The 13,734-nt window shown below is 42.4% G+C and overlaps 1 protein-coding gene across 2 annotated transcripts; it reads left to right on the forward strand.

The window, feature by feature from the left end:
- Positions 1 to 406: 406 nt before the first annotated feature.
- Positions 407 to 7,856, forward strand: si:ch211-178n15.1 (uncharacterized). Of its 2 annotated transcripts, none has more exons than XM_067475705.1 (3): positions 407 to 2,167; positions 4,066 to 4,717; positions 7,435 to 7,856. In XM_067475705.1, exons 1-2 carry the CDS (start codon positions 1,169 to 1,171, stop codon positions 4,609 to 4,611), a joined length of 1,545 nt encoding a protein of 514 aa, XP_067331806.1. In that variant the 5' UTR covers positions 407 to 1,168; the 3' UTR covers positions 4,612 to 4,717; positions 7,435 to 7,856. The 2 variants fall into 2 exon arrangements, with proteins under 2 accessions (XP_067331806.1, XP_067331807.1); XM_067475706.1 differs by having other exon boundaries at positions 7,438 to 7,856.
- The last annotated feature ends 5,878 nt before the right edge of the window (positions 7,857 to 13,734 follow it).

A 13,734-nucleotide genomic window follows, 5' to 3' on the forward strand; every position in this document is an offset into this window, starting at 1 on the left:
CGAATGAAACGGGTGCTGAATTTAAAATAGATTGAACATGCAGATTGGCATTTCTATTTGAGTGGCATTGAAAGCTACTTTACGGACTTAAGAGGAACTTTCCTTTACAGAGCTACTGTCTGTGCTCAGCCGAGTGAAGTTTTGCTCAACTGCTGAGATGAAAGACCCTGAGCAGAGACACGGATAGAGTGGGAATGACAGGAGTGATATAAGGACAAAGAGGGGAAGGAACTGGTAGATAGCATTAGAAAAAAGGTGATATGAAATAATGAAAAATGTTCCCCTTGTACAATGGCAGTGACTCTGTCTCCTTTACTCAGAGTGCTGTCTACTCCTTGTCTGTCTATGCTTGAAATCCCACCTCCCCCAGTGCTTCTCTCCTCCCCTCCATTCCCCTCCCCTCCTCTCCTCTCGCAGTCTCTGGCCAAGGAATCCCAGGCAGCATTTAATTGCAGAGTGCAAAAGCTTTAGCTAATGAGCTCAGCTTCAGAGCTGGGACTCTTTCTCGCAGTCTCTGAGAGACAAAACCATATGGAGTCTTTTACCAGAGGAGCCTCAAAAAGCGGCTGGAGTTCAGGTGGAGCAGAATGAAGGAATTCACAAATTCAGGTACAGTCGACTCGTTGCGAGAATATACCACAGGCAAGAACCAAAGTAAGAGGTGGAGAAAGAGAGGAGAGCGGGAGAGGGGAGGGGAGGAAACGGGAAATACACAGGCAGAGAGAGAGAGGGAGAGAGAGAGACTAGAACCCTGCAGCAGTAAATGAGACAGAACAACGAGGCGGGAGAGGTAAAAAGAGAGACAGAGAGGGAGGGAGGTGGAGAAGGGCCCCGTGTAGAGAGAGAGCTATAGGCTGAGAAAGACGAAGGAGGAAGAAAAAGTTAGAAGTAGGAGAAAAGGTTAGCAGGGAAAGAGAAGAGGTGTAGAAAAAGGGTGTAGTGATTAACAGCTAAAAGAGAGAAGGAAGGAAAACAACAGGAAGGAAAGGGAGGGAGAAGTCTTGGTTGGAGAGGAGGAAAAAAAGAAGCTGAAGAAAAGTTTTCTTGTGGGAAGACGCAGATGAGGAAAACAGAACGAGTGAATGACTGGGCTGGAGAGAGCAGGCAGGGGAGGAAACCAGTTGTTTTCTAAGGCGTATTCCACACAAGCCTCTGGACTTCTTTGGACATGTACACAGAAGGAGCACAAACAACGGGACAACACCGATTTCTTCAGCACAACAACACCCCCATCCCCTGCTCCTGCCAGCACTGTGTCCACTACGGGAAGCCGTACAGCAATCATGGTGGGCTGGGATACCAAACGGCATCAGCGAGACAGACGGACCACCCATCTCTGGACTGTAGGAGAGACATCCAGGCTCCCAGAGTTAAAGATGTAGGAGGCAGAGCTTTCGTAGTGGACAGAGTTGAGAGAAGTGGTCATCGCAGCCCACAGAGGAGGCCTGTGTTTGCAGGGCCGGGCCATTACAGCCAGTCAGGTGACTTGAGCCAAGTTTACCCCTGGGAGTTGAACCCTGCCCAGTGGAGCTACCCACTGGACTCTGGCGTGAGACACTACCAGTCTGTCAGAGAACAGTGTGGCTGTGTGGCGCGCAGCGACACCAGGACACACCCCTTCAACGCCCTGATACCACATCCTCTCCCTCATCTTCAGGTCAAAGGTCAAGGGTACTGGCACAAGAGGACCATCAGGTATAGCACTGCTGATGAAGAGGAAGAAGAATGTGGACGCAGCTCTGAAAACCATAATTTGGAGCAACATAGTCCACATTTGCTAATGCCCAACGGGCACTGTGGACCGAGGCCTGTGGTCTACGATGGAGGGGAAGGAACAGATAACCATCAGGACTGGGGCAGACAGACAGGTGGATCAGAGGAGGGTTGTAATGGAAGCGGTATCTCCCACAAGTGTTTCTTCCCCACTGAAGTCCCACAAAGAAACTTGAACAAAATCAGACAGAAGGGGCCCTGCATCCTTTCCCCTGGCAACACCAGTTCAGAAACCTCCAAATCAACGATGAACAACGACCACCAGCGCCGGGCTCTGGAGGTAGTGAACCAGAAGAGGAGCCAGGATTCAGTGAGGGATCAAATTCGACAAGTGGTGACAGATCTGGAGGATGTGTTGGGTGGTTTGAAGCAAGTTCACGTAGAGATGAAAGAGGTAGGAGGGTCTATTATTATAGAAGTTTGTACTTTACATGTACATCAGGTGTCTAAACATGGAGGTCTGCATCAGGTGCAGATGACCCAGCTTTTCATCTCCTCCTCTGGATACTGTAGCATTTAAAATGATTAACTCAAAGCTCAGATGTTGACAAAATGAGTCACAGTGCAGATCAGCTTGACACAGGTTATGTATCTGTGTATGCCTGTTCATAAGAGCATAGCCGTGTGTGTGTTTGTGTGTGTGTGTGTGTGTGTGTGTGTGTGTGTGTGTGTGTGTGTGTGTGTGTGTGCGTGTGTGTGTGTGTGTGCGCATGGTGACTGCATTGTTTGTGACTCACTCATCATCTCTTACCGAAGCAGTGATTGAGAGCGATTTTCACTGACCTTTTGCAGAACGCTGCTGAAATTGGCAGCGTTCCGGCCAGCACATTAAAAAGCCTAGCTTGAGACTGTTACTAAATTATGCCTTGCTTTTACAGTTTCCATTTTGCATGCAGCTGTAAAATAGCATTGATTCACAGCTGAATGCCTCTGTGCAAAGTCCTGGCATTGTACTGAAGCTACATTACAAATTAAAAATATTCATTATTGTGAATTGTAACAGTTGGAAACACAGGAATATCTTGATATTTGATAGGTAAATTGTAGCTCATTGCTCAGTTTTAGCATTTATCAGGACAAACTCACAATTATACATAGAATTTGACAGTTGTGAAGAGGTACTAGGATTTGTTGATTTTTTACATAAGACGTTTTTTGTAGAAATATGTTGCAAACACATTTTTTGTGGAGAGAAGTTGATGCATCATTGAAGTCGCACTAAAAAGAAAGAAAACTAGCAGAGATTATGGCTTCTCAAAGTTTTGAACTTGCTCTTCTAACTAAATTATTTCTACTTAATCAGTAAGTTGGCATCATTCTAATTTATTGTAAATGGATTAATATCTAAAGGGCTGTGCAGAGCGTAGTGGAGCACAGCAGATGGTAGAAGAGCAGAGAGGAGCAGGGAGATGTAGAGCTAGGTGGAGCAAAGTGGAGTCTCATGCCAGCAGTTAAGTTGCATGTTGTCAAAATTGCAAGTACATGTAGTAATAAATATATAATATATCATTAGATTGTTAATAATGCATGAATGTGCTTGCTGCATTTACACTGTGGGAATCAGATTACCTGTTGCATATTACTTGAAATCAGTCCACTTTGCTCTGTCCAGCCCTGTCACTCCCTGCTGCACACAGTCTGCCAGGGGGTAATGGTATTAATCTCAGTAAAAGTACAGTAAAAGACAATGCTACAAAAGTTACCAGTCAAGAAGAAATAATGTCAGTTCCACTGATCTGTCAACTCTTACCATCTGCTAAAAGTGGAGCTTTTCCAAATTCCTAATCTAAACAAAATTTGGATGGTTATATTTTGTTCTTTCATGCCCTGCCTTTTTATCTCTTCCAATGTGATGCAGCCAGAGTGACATCTGAAGCCACCTGAGTGTGAGAGGAGCAGTAGACCCGAAAGTGTGTTGACTGACAGCCATGAGCTGACTGACTGGAAGGGCGAGCCTCTCACAAAAAGCTTTAAAAGGGAACATCTCTGCACAGCTGCCAGTGACGTTCAATGAGTTTTATTCACAGGAGTCTTTATCAACCTCTCTCTACACTCATGTGTTTTGAAGCATCTATCTTTGAAAAATAGTCAAAAATGTGTCACAAACCCCAAAGAAGAAAGTATTTTATATTTTGATCATAATCTGAGAAGTACTATGTACATGAGGCTGCTGAGGTAGAGCAAAAACACCTATATTTTACTCTAAATTGTAGTGGAGTAAAAACGTAGAGTTTATTAAATGTAAGTTTGCAAGTAAATGTAACCGCATTGATCCTCTTTGTGATCATTCAGGTGGTCGAGCAGATTGATCGTCTCACAGCCAGCATTGACCTGAATGAGGAGTCGCCCAGCATCACTCAAGGGTCGTCCAAAAACGTACATGGCTCCACTCATTCAGAAAACCTCAGGGCTGCCCTGCTGCCCAATCACAAAGCTGCCGCGGCCCAGGTGTCGCAACACACCGACGAGGATCGCGTCATCTTAAGAACTAATTCTCCTTCACCTGTCCACATTGCGTCAGTCGTCAAAACCAGCCGCTTCACGCCACCCAGCCACAGCAGGGACACAAACCACGAGAAGGCAGGTGTGAACGGCCACTTGCCTCAGATGTACCCCCCTAGAGACTCCAACCACATTGGCCAAACTCATACAGAGCCCCACCCACAAAGCTTAGACCCTAGGGTCATCACTGGGAACAACATCTCCAATCCAAGAACTCAGAAGCCTCCACCGTACCCTCAAAACGGGCGGTGTGGGAAGGGTCCATACGCCCAGCCAAAGCCTGTGAAGACCTCTGCAAACCCTGGTAGAGGCTGCCACAGCACCAGCATGGTGTGAAGGAGGGGGAGGGTGGTATGCCCCAGTGCCATGGGGGGCCTGAAACATGAGACCCTGCTGCAGCGAGTGGATGTCAAAGAGGGTCCGGGCAGGGGAACAACTCATGGTAAGTCTGGATACAAGCGGAAATTTTCTGTCTCCGTCTTTTAACAGTGTTGATGTTTTTGTCAGCGCTCGCAGCAGATGACGTTTGTTGTGTTTACTGGCAGTGAAATTTTCAAAGTCAGTAAATGAAACGAAGTCTTTAAAAACAAGGGTTTATGTGTGTGTTTGATGTGTGTGTGTGTGTGTGTGGTGTCTGTGTGTGGGCGGAGTGGGCGTTGATGTCACATGATTTCCCAGTCCTCGTTACACTGCAAAACGTGTCTGTCCTCAGTGAAATAGAAATGAGTGTTTAGACTTCAGTTTGGTTTCACATGTGGTCAGAATCAGGGTGAGATAATTTCACACGCTGGAGTAAAATCCTGCTATTTTTGAGTAGATTTGTGGAATTGTGAAACAAGATTGTTGCACATTTTAAATCCTAATAGTGAAAATGTTTTTTTTACTGAAACGGCTTTAATCACTTCAAACTAAAGAGATTAAACAAAGATAAAATCTTGAGACAAGCTTTTCTTCTTTGCAGTCTAACTTAGTCATGACTTAAAGGGAACTGAGAGTTGGCAGGATTTCAATCATTTCTGGCAAAGGAAGCCCCCACAGCCGCTTGACTTGAATCATGTGACACAAAAGAGGAGTCATTATATTTACAGGATGATCATAGCTCTGACTCATAATTGGCGTAATTTACTGGTTGGCTGTGATGAGGAGGAACTAAGCCTTTCGTCTTGTGCCCAAGTCAGATATACTACTAAGTAGAAACAGACTTAATAACAAGATGACATCTGTGAAAAAAGTCCCTCTAGCAGAAGGGAGAAATTGAACAGCAGATGCATTTTGCCAAGTTCGTCCCTAAAAAAAAAAAGTTCACCTTTGCAGATGCTGCAGTGACATACTGTACGTGCATGTTTCTGCACCCCCCTCTTGTGCAGAGTATGCGTAACTGCAATCTATTTTTCTGGCTCCTGAGTTGGGCAAGCACAATCTGGTTTTAATCATAAAACCCCCTGGCCACGTGCCAGAACGGAGTGAGGCAAACTCTTGGTATATTTGTGACGTCCATATAAACAGGGGTGAACAGTAAAGCTGCTCCCCACATTATGCTGCAGGGAGAGGCCCACTCACAAGGCCGCAGCTTCAGGTTGAGGCTGGAAGCCTGAGAACTAGGTTGAAAAGAAATCGCTTCATCTTTCAGTCATGTAGTGAGATGGGGGGTTAAGAGAAAGGACATTTTCAGTTTAATGCTGTCTTTTCACTTTCAAAGCATCAAGGCTGTTTTTTGTTTGTTTTTTAAAAACCTGACTCATTTGAATTATTCACCCAGAGCCGGTTCAATGTCGAATCATCCGAACAGATTTTGTGCTAAGCAACCTAAAAAACACACACACATTCTTATACTTGTGCGGATTCTCTCTGTCACCTCCTGATCAGATTTAAAATAATATTCAGAATTTAGATTTGTCTCCACACTATTTCACCATCATCGATCACTGTTTTCCTTCTCTGAACATGACGCACACAATGCACAGGCAGCTTTACTATTTTCTTGGTTTAAACCTTTAACACTCGTCACATGGGGAAAGTTTACTGTTCCCAAGATACTGGTAATCAAAGCAGGATAGAGTATCAGTGAAACATGAAATACAGTAACACACACAGCCCACGTGTGTCTTGTTTATAAGTCTCACTCTCTTCTGTCAGGTCTGTGGAGCAGGCCTCATCATCTGTGACAGCTGTAATGTTTGGCTTTTTGACAGATCCTCTGACTGATACATTTGTGCAGTAAAGAGAGAAACTATAACCTTTTATTTTTCCAGCAGAACCAGAACACATTAAGACAACCTTCAGAAACTCCAGTAGGTTAAACTCAGCTTATGAAAACACCATTAGTGCTGTAATAACAGTAAAACAGAGACTCACTTGCCTGGCAGGAATAAAGACACAATAGTCAGGTGTTTGCATGGACACTCAAACAGGTTTTGTTTCCTTTCAGATACGGACAACATTGACATTGTTCTGTCCAAATAATTTGAACATATCTAAAATTAGAATGAGGCTGCAGAAGTGAGATATATACTGTTTAGTCACATTATATTTAGGATATTGTGGTAATTTGCTTCATTTGTGTTCCTTTGATTTTCACTCCTTTCTACTTCTTATTTTTTAATATATGTATCTGATTTGCATCTCTGTGTCACTGCTCCATGACTAATTTAGTTCACAAATAAAGTTACTCATTGGAATAAAGTGGAGTCAGTAAGGGACCACAACAAATATTTTCCTCTGGAACCTTGTGAGCAAGTTTTTTAAGCCATCAGTAGAAGTCTATTCCACTTTAAAAGACAAGCACTGGTGTAAATGCTCTGAAGGCCTAAACACATACACCGGTCCATTGGTCTTTACAAAAGACAAAAAACACATCACCAAACACATACAAACATCCTTCCCACAGCTTTGATAAAAATCAGGTTTACAGTGCCTCCACAAGTGACTCACAAGGACACATACTGTACACACTGCCTCACTTTCAGTACAGTGCAGATTAACAGTTTCTGTGGTTGTCAGTGAGGGACATGATGAAAAATATCACTGAGAAACGAAAAGCACAGTTTGTACTGTACGTACCCTATTTGACGCAGGAGCAGCTGTGAGCTCATGGTGGTGCTGAGTTTTGAATTTAAATTCTTTTTTCCTTTTTCCCCCTTTTTGTTATGGTGTTTCCAGCAGGAGCTGATGCCACTGAGACAAGCTGTCAGCTGGTGGAAACAGAGCACGGCCTGAAGGTGGGGATATTTCCAAAGGGAAAACTCCCCCCCACCCACCCAGGAGTCAACCCACGACTGTATATCATGCAAGCACAGAAGCATAGAGGAGTGCCAGTCGGACCTTTTTCTTGAGATGCAAAGGATAAACTGTGAACTGCTACAACTACCAAAAGGAATGTGCCAGTATAACTTATTTTTACAATTTGTATTGCAGAAACCTCTATTTTTAGGCAGCTTACATCAGTCTTGATACTACCTAACCTAGTGTCTATTAAGATTTACATCATCTCAGCTACAGTGCAGGTGTTTCGCAAATAAAAGGATCTTCTCTCTGCTTTACGGTTGTTACGGTAAGAGGAAAGTAAAGAGATTAAATGGCAATACAGCAAGTCTACGCATTTTTTGTAAAAAAGAAAAATCTGGCGTCTCAGTTATTGAACTCCACAGATGCACTGACTGCTCAGCGTCCCACATTTAAATATGACATTTCAAAAAAAATATGAAGCCAGCATTTCATTGCCCGTGATTCTAGGAAACGATTTATGCATTCAGAAAACCAACAGAAGTAGTTTTGTATCCCAAATGGTTGCGAAAGATTTTACCCAGGCTGAGCCGGAGAGGGCAGTCTGTGATCTCTCATGGCCTTATTCTGTCAGCACGCTCGCTGCTGCTTCCCGGGCCAGTCAGGCCAGCATCTGTATGTCTGTTTGTTTAAATCTTGTCTGAGACTTCTACCACTCTGCTCTCACAAGTTCCTGCTGCTATCAGAGCTTACCGCCTCTCTCTCTGAACCCATTCCTCTGTCAACATCCTTCACTCGGTATCAATGTCAGCAAGCTACAGTGACAGATGGAGGATGACTCATGCAAACTGTTGACTGTCCTGGCCGCTCACTCTCTGTGTCTCTGCGGCTGCTAGAGTCATTGTTTTATGAAGACAAGTAAGTGGTGAGGTTGTAGAGTCGCTAAGTTGCTGAAGGTTAGATAGACTGCAAGGACGTGCAGGAGAGCCCATTATTAGTGTTCAAGAGCAACATCCGAAATGATTAATTTCCCAGAGGTAAAGGTGACACTGACAACACCAAATCAGACTGATAGTCCCTCCCCACAGCACAAGGAGCCAAATGCAGACACACAGTTGGGCAGGGAAGTGCAGCAAAGTCAGTGTCAGTGTTTCTATTAATCTGATCATATTTTGTTCATTAATCATTTAGTCTATAAAGTTTAGGAAATAGCAATAAATGCCCACCACAATTTCCCAGACCAAATCCCCTTCAGTAGTACTGCTATGCTTGTGAAGCTTCCCATCATAGCACACATGCAGCATATGCAGATTTGTCTTTATCATGAGATGTTAATATGCTGCTCATCTGCCAACTTTGGCAGACTGCAAACTGAAAACCAAACAAACCAAACATCAAAAAAAACAGCAAATTTAAGGAACTGGAACAAACTACTTTTTAAAATTTTGCCTTTACAATATTGGTTAAGCAATTTTGTATAATTAATAAACTTCGTAATTGAGTAATTGTAAGATTAATTGTAAGACACATCAGAAGTGTCTTACATTCAGTGACTTTCTGCAGAAACACAGACTAAATATTTTAAAAGTTTAGTCATGCACTGTGTCCGAATATTTTCCATTCACCAGATACATCATTGTGCTTGCTATTCACAGAAGAGATCTTGGCACTGGGTATGTTTTTTAAAAATCAGAACTTTCTTTCAACTTTTCTTTTTGACTAAAACCTAACTTCTAAAACAAAGTAGGACATTGTATGAATACCAATGCAAAATTACACAACAACCATCAATCCTCAGAGTGGAAGCAGAGTCTGCCTGGATTTCAGATAATGTCTGCAGCACCCTAAAGCCTGATGGGCTCTGAGAAAGGCCACATCCCTTCTTGCTGTCCAAGTCTGCACCTTTCTGCATACCCTTTCTATGAATCTTGTCAGACAGAAGGCAGAGCAGCACAGCCGCTGGCCGTACCGCTTCTGTAAACACTGGGGTGACTCTGGAATGTCAGACACAGTTTCTGACCAAGTACAACAGAGACTGAGTACTGCAACCTCCAGTTTGTCTCATCCAGCCCAAGAATAATACATGTGAAGGATGCTGTTAGTGCTACAGGTGTTTGATGCTCATCCAGGGGAGTATTTGTTTCTTTTTAGGTTCTGGACTGAAAACGAGAGCGTGCTGAGTGACCAAGCTCTGTGCTAATAAATCGGTCCGGCCTCTTTCAACACAGAGACAGCCAGGGAGCCTTCAGATAATGATAAGAATTTCCCAGTGATTACATAAATAATGAGATCCGTTGTATATTCAAGTGAATTAAAATGCAAACTAATCAGATTTCACTTGCAATTGACTAATATCAAAGTACACACTGGCCATGCTGGTAAGTTGAGTGATAATAGCTGATTGTATATTGTATGCTGCAGGCCAAATGTTGGCACATGTCAAAGTAGAAAGAGAAATATATTCCAAGTAAAAACTGAATTGTCCTAAACTACTCAAGAACAGCAAAAGAGATAGATGAGCAAAGGCTGAAGACATTGTTTGAATTTATTATCAGAACTCACATTCACACCAATGTGCAATTTACATAAAACTGCAGTATGAAAAGCACAATACATTATTAACAACAATCAAAGGAGGCAAACTTACATATAATCGAAACGGTTTGAACTATTGAATTATAAAGTATCCACGAGGCCAAATCGGCTTGTCTGTTGGTAGAAGATTAGCACAGGTGAGCTGGCTTCCTGTATACAAGCTCCACCCTTACAGGAAGCAGTTAGGCCAGGAAGAGGTTGGTTGGGGTGAGAGAGGACTCTCTACAGAAGGTAAAGGCATACATCCAATGTATTAAGTATACTTTATATATTTCAAAGTCTCAAAAGCTGATGTTTGCATCATTGTTTTTTTGAGTTTTGTTTTGATTTAGAGCAGTGTAAACTTCTAAAATCTTCTTTAAACATCATCTTTAAAACATTAAAAACAGCAGCTCACAACATAAGGATAAAAGAAGAAATGTAAGTCAAATGGAATAAAGTCAAGTCCCAATAATTGAAAATATGCGTATATACTGTAGGTTGTACAGTACATTATTGTCTATAAGTTTACCTTAAGATGTCGGACCTATTTTATTACCTGACATTATCTGATGTGTGGAGGAAAACACATCATCCTTCTGATATAAAGACTTGGGTATTCAGTAGAAACCAGTGGCCTTGAGACTGTTAAAGAAATGTGATCTTTTTAGGAGCAATTTTAGAAAACAACATGAACATGAGACAGCGACTGAAAATGTCTGAGTCAAAGTAAAACAAGTCCGAGTTCATAATCAGTTAAGGATTTTCAGTTGTATTTCTGAAGTCAACAAAACATAAGCTTTGCAAGGAATTCATTTTCCAAAGCCTACATCTCACAATAAAGACACATTTCCACCATGTTTTGAGCCTTCCTCCAGGCATTTAAAGCGAACAAAACAAATGAGTTCAGAAAGAAATAACAAAAAGTGTTTGAAGTGGGAGATGAAGTGCTTACAGAAAGACAGTAGAATGGCTGAACAATCACAGAATAGTAAATCCTTTGAGCCGTACCAAATACCAAATACCACCCAAGTCACAATACCACCCAGACTGAAAGAGGAGCGGGACACATCATCTGTCCCACTCAGAAATGGTTCATCTTTGTTTTGTCTCAGAAAATGTACTACTGCTGGTTGTGTAAGTGACCCGGGGCTGAGGAAGTAGTCTGGTGTGTCTGCCCTACATGCCCCTGCTGATCTACGACTGACCTCAGCTCTGTTCTTCATCTCAACTGGATGACAGAACTGCTGAGGAATTTCTCTGCTCTGTGCCTAAACCAGCCTGTCAAGACCCTTCTCGAAAGCCGGATCATGCTCTGCTGTTACTACTCTACTTGGTTGAAATATGACCTGCAAATACCAAACCCTGCCCTTAGTAACTCTTCAAACACTGCCCAGCTACGTGCAGATGCATCCGGAAAATGTCTCTCCTTACCACAGTGTGTTCAGACTGGGACTCCGCCCCCCCCACCCGACCCCTTCACCTTACCTACCTGTAGGCTGGACTGTGACCTGCCTTCTTCTTCTGGCCTATGCCAATGCTGTTGCAGTGCGTGTGTGAGGCAAACAGAGGAGACTCCATCCAGATGTTGGTGTGAAGCCTCACAGCTGAGCAAACAGGAACTGTCTTCTCTGCGGCATGACATGTTTAAAATGACACGCTGGTCCAAAAAGCAGAAGACCAGCTGGGATCTGAGGAACAGTCAGCAAATCACTGGTTATCTGATCAGCTTTTTACAAGAGGCTCAACATCCCTGGAATTTTTATTTTCTCTAGGGACAACAAGTTTGGTCTGGCTTATAAGGAAGGAAAATCAATGTCAAGAGGAGTCACAGTAAGCAGAAAACTAAATGTTTACTCTAAATGAACTGTATTTTCAATAATCCCCAACAATGAGTTGCCTCTATTCCTGGTCACTGTCCATCAGTCTGCAACCTGGATTAGCTTGTTTGTCTGTTCTGTTGTCCTAAGACAATTAAAAACACTTTCGGTCTAAGTCATCATAACTTTTTACAGTGGTCTGAGAAACGTGACAGTAAAGTGCACATCTGTGGCATTTTCTGCACAAGATCTCTTCTTCAAAAAGAAACAAAATGATTCTTGGCCAGAGAAAATTACATTTTTTTGCACCTACCTATTATTTTCTCATCTCAACAACTACAGTTTTTGCACAGACAGAAACTTTATACAGACACTCATGAATCCCAATGAATCTGATGACCCCATTCCATTCAATTCAATCATGAAGTTGGCATCTGGAGATTTTAATAAAACGTCTTACTGGATTTGATTGTAGTTATTGGATGGGTTGCTGCGCATATATGTGGTGCAGTGCAAAACATCCAAGTCCAAACAATCCAATCCAAATGACTTTTGGCTTTCAATCTCTCACCAGAAGGTCGGAGTTTTCACCTTCTCTACAAGATGGATTCAAACAAAACATCCAAGATTCCAAGCTAATGATACTGTCTGACTTTATTTTAATTTTGCACAATCATGCATTGGATATTTTTGCTTTTAAGTGACATGTCATCACAAATACTGGATTGATTGGGATGAAAAGTCATAAACTTGTTTCTAATTTACGTATTTGTACTGTAATAACTTTAATCACTCTTTTGCAACCTACTCAAGTCAAATTTTAAATTTGTTTAGTACTTTTGGTAAATGAATTTGAAAATGACTCACATTCCCATCATCCTCAACAGATCCTTAGAATTATTTAGCTTAAGTTTAGGAGCAGATCTAGACTTTAACCTTCCAGTACAGAAATACTTTGCTAAAATAGTCCCTGTCTGTAAATATTGCCCTGAAAATTCCTAAACAGACAAGGAATTGACTCAACTAAAAACAAGTTGGGGGAATTTTCCAGACACTTCCAACAACATAGACAATCTGTTCTGGCAGAGTAGCACCTTGGCAACTCCCAATGTAAACTGTTTAAATTGAGCTTAATCTCCCTGCTTCACTGCTTTCCTTAGCCAATCTCTCATTTGTTGTAAATACCCAACATCTGTGCATTTGAACAATGCATACATTGTCTGGAGCCTACACCTTTTCCCAATACATCACTCAGACCACCTCATGATATATAAAGTGCTTTTTTCTTCTTAAGAGAGTAATTTGTCCAAGGTAAAAAAAATCTTTGTATCGGGTGAAGCACAACCTATTCCAGAGTGAACACGAGGCTTTGTAAATTCCTTGTCAATTCTTTGTGGTTTGAAACAGTCTAGTGCTTGCTGCAAAAACAAATTTGTTCTTGGTAAAAACATCTTTGAATGATTTGCTGGAGATATTCTCAGGTGGCATGTCTCAGACCTCCCGGTGTTATTAAAACGTCATCTTAGACAGTCCCCTATGAACAGGAATGAAGCCACAATGTGATGAATTCTGTACCAGCAGTCGAGGGCAGAGTGAGAAAAGGCCTCTGTTCATCATGCCCTGGCTGTGTTTTAGCAGATATGGCATGGCTGTATAAGATCCTGTGGGTTGTCTTCACAGAGGCCTGTCAGCAAACATGCCGCCAGTGTCTGCCTGCTGCTGCCCTGTTTGTCTCTGAGGCCACAATCTGCACACATCAAGAAAAGTAAAGAGAGCCGCCGTTTAAAATGACAAAATCCTTAGTCAGTCCAGCCCAGTGAACAAGCTGCTTGTTTTGCGCCTG

Source organism: Channa argus, chromosome 14, assembly GCF_033026475.1.
Source record: "Channa argus isolate prfri chromosome 14, Channa argus male v1.0, whole genome shotgun sequence".
NCBI classification, from domain to species: domain Eukaryota; kingdom Metazoa; phylum Chordata; class Actinopteri; order Anabantiformes; family Channidae; genus Channa; species Channa argus.

What these genes read in the sequence shown, in the direction of transcription:
- si:ch211-178n15.1 (XM_067475705.1), top strand. Translation starts at nt 1,169, where the DNA reads ATGTACACAGAAGGAGCACAAACAACGGGACAACACCGATTTCTTCAG. An exon ending in TTCACGTAGAGATGAAAGAG is followed by an intron (nt 2,168 to 4,065) that starts GTAGGAGGGTCT and finishes GTGATCATTCAG; the next exon opens with GTGGTCGAGCAGATTGATCG.